This window comes from Gavialis gangeticus, unplaced genomic scaffold (genome assembly GCF_001723915.1).
Source record: "Gavialis gangeticus isolate Ggan-Ray unplaced genomic scaffold, GavGan_comp1, whole genome shotgun sequence".
NCBI classification, from domain to species: domain Eukaryota; kingdom Metazoa; phylum Chordata; order Crocodylia; family Gavialidae; genus Gavialis; species Gavialis gangeticus.
In genome coordinates, this window is record NW_017729018.1 from 2,791,521 (window position 1) to 2,796,995 (window position 5,475).

Sequence of the window (5,475 nt, forward strand, 5' to 3'; positions counted from 1 at the left end):
CTGCCCTGCCTGGCCCCATCCCCCACTTGCATCCCCAGGCTCCCATGGCTGCCCCCCCCAACCTCATGCACCAAAGCAGTGATGCACACAGGAGGCGTGTTAAAAGAAAAAAAACAAACAAACCCCATCGCCCCAAAAATAGAAAAAAAAAAACTCAAAAAAAGAAGTCTCCACTTACCCTAGAAGCAGGGGCTGGGGGGGCTCCGGGGCCTCCTGGTAGAGCCCCCCCAGGCAGCACAGGGCAGTGGGGGGCAGGAGGGCTGGGGCTGCTGGGGCAGACCTTCTGCCCCGTGCTGTGCAGGTGGGGCCCCCAGTGATAGACAGTAGATGGACTGCCGGTAAGTGCCGGGGGGAGGGGGGGTTGTTTGTTTGCAGCATGGGGAACATTTTTTTCATTCCCACACATGCCTCTTGCTCTGTCTCAAAGGGGTTTGAGACTGAGCAACAGGCACGTGCATGCTCGTCTGGATGCGCCCATTGAGGCCGTGAGGCTTACCTTGTAGCACGCCTGCTTAAAAATGTTGGCTCCCACTGCACTCAATGTTTAAATACCTCAGGTAGATCCAATGAAAATGGTAGCAAGCAGGAGAGCAAAACACAGAATGCTGGACTTCATACCCAAAGTTTCTGACTCCATTATAGAGGGGCTTATATTGAAATGGTTCAGTATTTCTAGAAAATTTAGATCTATCCACCAACTTATAATCTTCAGTTCAGGGGCTTTACACTAATAGAGTACTGGTATAAAGACAAGTACATATTTTTAACATTTTTAGGCAAGTGAGGATAAGTTCCCAAAGGATTTCTAGAGGGTGTACATTTAATTTTAAGCTTAAAAAGTTTAAGATTAATTAAATTAAGTTTAAGAAGTGCATGACAGAGATAAGTATATACCATCATACCAGTAGGAAAAGGTGAACAAAGCCTTCTTTAAGCAAATGATGGAAATTTCCAAACAGATGTGGCACATGGGAGATTTTAATTATCGGCACATCTGCTGGGAGGGAAACATAGCAGTGCTCAAGCAGTCCAGCAAATTCTTGGAAAATGAAAAAGAACTTTTTGATACAGATGGTAGACAGACCAATTATGGGGGAAACTTTTCTCAACTTGCTGGCCACAAATAGAGAAGAACCAGTTGAGAACACGGAGGTAGAAGATAATTTGGTTGACTGTGATCACAAAATGAGAGATTTCAAAAACTTAAGAGGAAGGAAGGAAGGAAGGAAGGAGAGCAACAGAATAAAGCCACTGGACTTCAAAAAAGCAGACTTTAACAACCTTGGGGAACTGAGGGGCAAGTCCCCTAGGAGGCAAGTCTAAAACTCAAAAAGAAACCATACAAAAGGAAAAACTTGGTCACAGTACTAGAAAAGAGTAGTGCACAGAGGAAAAAATAGGAAAGGCAAAGGCACAATTTGAGATCCAACTGGCAACGGACATAAGAAGCAATTAAAAAGGATTCTACAAGTATGTCAAAGAGTACGAGGGAGACTAAAAAAAACCGTAAGTCCTTTACAGGATGCAGAAGGCAACCTAGTTGCAGATGTTGCAGAGAAGGCTTAAGTTTTTAATGCTTTTTTACCTCAGTCTTCATGAATACAGTTAGCCACCAGAAGGTGAGAGCAGTTGGCAGCAAAGATAGTGAAAGAGACGACCAGCCTGTGGTGCTCAGCTGTGGCTCTGAGCCAGATGAATGGCATTAGGCCGGTCTGCAGGTTCAGAGGGGGGCCCCGTGCACCAGGACCAGTTCCCACGCAAGACCACAGCCTGTAAGGCTCTCCACAGAACCAGGGGGAGCCCTGCAGGTTGGATGACAAAGCACTGGGGACCAGATCTTCCACTGCTCTAGGCAGTGAGCCAGAACAAAAGTTAGGGAGTACTTAGGGAAGTTAGGCAGTTAAGTATGCAAGGGCAGATGGGATACACTCTAGGGTATCAAAGCAATGAGGGAATTGCAGAGCCACTGACTATCCTCTTTGAGAACTTGCAGAGGTGAAGAGAGATGTAGAGAAATTGGAAAGAGCCCAGTGCACAGCAACAGAAATGATTAGAGGCCTGGAAAGCATGATTTATGAGAAAAAGGTGAAAGAATTGAAGTTATTTAGGCCTGGAGACTAGGAGACATTTAGTAACTGTTCAAATACCTGAAAAGCAATAAGAGAGAGAACGGAGCTATAGAAGTTCCTCTTAAACTCCAACCTAAATTTCCTCTGTTGCAGGTCCTGGTCCTATTCCCAGCAGCTACAGAGAACAGCCTGATTATAAAGGGTGGTCAAGCATGTGAACAGGCTATCTAAAGACGATGTGAACCCTCCATCCCCAGACATCTTCCAGAGATCAGACAGACACTTGGCTGGGATGGTTTAGTCAGGGACAATCATGCCCTTGTAAGGTCACTTCCAGGCCTACTTTCCTTTGATCCTATAAGAACAAGAACAGATCAATACAAGCTCAAACAAGGAAAGCACCTTATCTCAAGCTGGATTTGAACATTTGGTGGAAGTCTGATCAGCTACTGGTTTTGGGGACTATTTATCCATAAAGAAACTGGATGGGGAAAATGTTACATTTTTCAGCACACCTAGCATCTGAGAACAGAATGAGATGGGTCTATCTTTTAGATATTAAGCAACCCAGGGCTTGAATGGTTGCTGTTTTTGTAAAAATCATGCCAAATTCTCTTGCATACACAGGCACCCCTTCTCCCTCTGCCCTCCCCAAAAGACACTGGAAGTTAAAGAACGCTTTATATATAAGAAATATGGTAAAAGTAATTTCTGTTGCTTCTCCTGCAAAAGCAACAAAAAAAGTTTCCATGCAATCCACAAGGAACAGAACAAGTAGGCTCAATTCCCTAGCTGCTGCTACTTAGTGGATGTGGCCACACAAGATGCTAACTGAACAATAGCCTAATAACACTGTGCAGTAGTGTGTCAGGCAAAACCCATGCTAATATGCTACTGTGCAGTAGCATTAGGCTACGGTGCAGTCAGCATCAATAAAAAGCCACACGCCAGTGCTATGGCGCAGTCGCACCAGTTACTGCACGTTAATTTAATACTTGGTTATGCAAGTACTAAACTTAATGCACAGTAAATACGGCACATTAATGAACCTGCAGATGTACCCAGTGGGCGCACCTACACGACCTTTACGGCAGAGCAGACCAATTAGCTCCACAGTAAATGTCACATGTCTACCTGTACACCCCTATTAGGCGGGAGTAAACTAATTAACTTTGCAGCAGCACACAAGTAGATGCCGCCCCAGCTGGCTGGGGCACATGGGCGCTTCAGCATAGCTATACAGATAGCTGATCACTGACCAGCCATATCGGCCGATACCGATCCAATTGCCAATACGCAGCCAGCAGCTTGGAGAGCAGTGTCTAGTTGGTAAGTGTTGAGGTGAAGGAGCATGGGGGAGGGAGATTGACGCCCCCCGAGATGAGGGAGGGAGTAGGGCTGGGGCAAGGGCAGATGCTGAACAGCCAGGGCAGGGTGGGGTATGGGACGAAGCCAAAGCCTGTCCAGGGATGGGGGGGCTGGCTCTCACTGCTGCACACACCCCTGAGGGAGGCATGGGGCATGTGCTCTCCAGATCTGTGTGGGGTGAGAGCAGGCCAAGGGGGGAAGGGTGCTTGAACCACTCCAAAAAACTTGCCATAGTCCTCCCTCCCCACACTGCCACCTGCCCCACCCAAGTGCAGCTGCCAGGAAGAGCTCAGCACAGTCTCCAGCTCCAGCCCACAGCGGTCACCCACCCGTCTTGTACACAGATGGGGGGGGGGGAACCTGCCCCCCCGGGGATGTGCGCAGTGGTGGGAGCTACCACTCACCTCCCCATACCCTGAAGGGACCATGGCTCTGTCCCATGCCCCACCCCGGCAGCGTCTGCCCCAGTCTGGAGCTCCCACCCTCACCGCAGGGGCCTCAATCTGCCCCCCACCCCCACAGACTTATTGGCTAGAGGCTGCTCTCCAAGCTACCGGGCTGCACTCCCAGCTGCGTGCATGCTGGTGCGGCACACATGCACTCAGCATTTATCAGTGACACTAATCAGATACATAAGCCAAAAAAGCCAACTGCCAGTAAACGTTAATTTTCCTTTTCATCAGTACCGATACAATATGGACCAATGTACTGGGGCACCTCTGTTGTTTTGCATTTAACACACACACATCTCCTGCATGCTCTCACCTTTGCTGAAGGCAGTGGCTACTTTATTCCCACTCATGTTGCCCCCCGCCCACAGCTCCTACCTGCAGCCCTGCAGCCCAGGCTGCCGTTCCGGGCAGGTAGGGCAGACCCTCGTGCAGACAGTGGTGCTGGGCGCATTTGGAGCCCCAAAGCACGCTGCTGGAGCCCTTGTAGCTGAGCTCCCATGGCTACTGGGGGAGAAGCTGCTTTTGCAAAGGTGCCTGGTGCCCGGAAGAGCAAAATGTCCTTTGCGTGGCAAATTACCTCACCTGCGCATAGCCCAACATCTCCACGGCAGCCCCAGTGCTCAGGTCCCTGCTGCACACATGGTGGTGCTATGGCAGAGGCAGCAGGAGCTGGTAATGGTCCTCAACCGCTCCCCAGCACCCTCTCCCCACTTCTGCAGCTCACTGGGACCTGTCGTCTGCCACAGGCTCAGGCCAGCAGCGGGGCACTGGGACGCTTGCCAGGGTACTCTGAGCATATGGCCATAATTATTGGCTACAGCGACCATAAAAAGCCAATAGCTGATAACATCATTTCTCCTTTTAATCCGTGCCAATCCAATAGCCAGTCGATCTATCAGTGCACCCCTCCCTGGGAGCAGTACACTTTGGAATTTATTGCTTTGCATTAATTGCAGCTGTAGATGTGCCCAGTTACTTCAAGGAGAGCTTTTTCTTAATTCTGCCTTTCAAAAACAAGATGTATATTTTATTCTGGAGCACATTTTCTTGAGAAAATATGGTACTAGCATTATGACTGTCAAGAAACCATACCACAACTTTTTTTTTTCTTTTTTGTTATGAAACCAAAGCCCTCATGAGTCAACCTTCAAACATTTTTCCATTCCAGTGTTTTTGTATATGACCCCTTGGAATAAAACATCAACTGAAAGAGTGCCCTTGCCAGAAAAGGCAGAGCAGAGTCAACAACATGCTAGTATGCAGAAGTTAAAAAGCACTAGCTAAGATGACAAAACATATATAGTCCACAAACCTGCAAAAGCCCGGGCCTCATCAGTGGGCACAGCTCTCAGATGGCGCAGGTCGCTCTTATTTCCCACCAGCATGATGACAATGTTGTTATCTGCATGATCCCGCAATTCTTTTAGCCAACGCTCCACATTCTCGTAAGTCAGATGTTTTGCAATGTCGTAGACAAGAAGGGCCCCCACAGCACCTCGGTAATATCTGAAGTCATATGGAATACACTGCTTTTATTAAAGGGATTCTACTCAGGATTTACATAAATGCATTTTACAACAGCTTTC

The 5,475-nt window shown here is 48.1% G+C and overlaps 1 protein-coding gene across 1 annotated transcript in view; it reads right to left on the reverse strand.

The window, feature by feature from the left end:
- RAB11B (RAB11B, member RAS oncogene family) overlaps positions 1 to 5,475 on the reverse strand; it is a 30,643-nt gene that overhangs the window by 15,440 nt on the left and 9,728 nt on the right. The window contains exon 3 of the mRNA XM_019513129.1: positions 5,202 to 5,395. Coding sequence (XP_019368674.1) covers positions 5,202 to 5,395 — 194 coding nt within the window. The remainder of the gene's footprint in view (positions 1 to 5,201; positions 5,396 to 5,475) is intronic.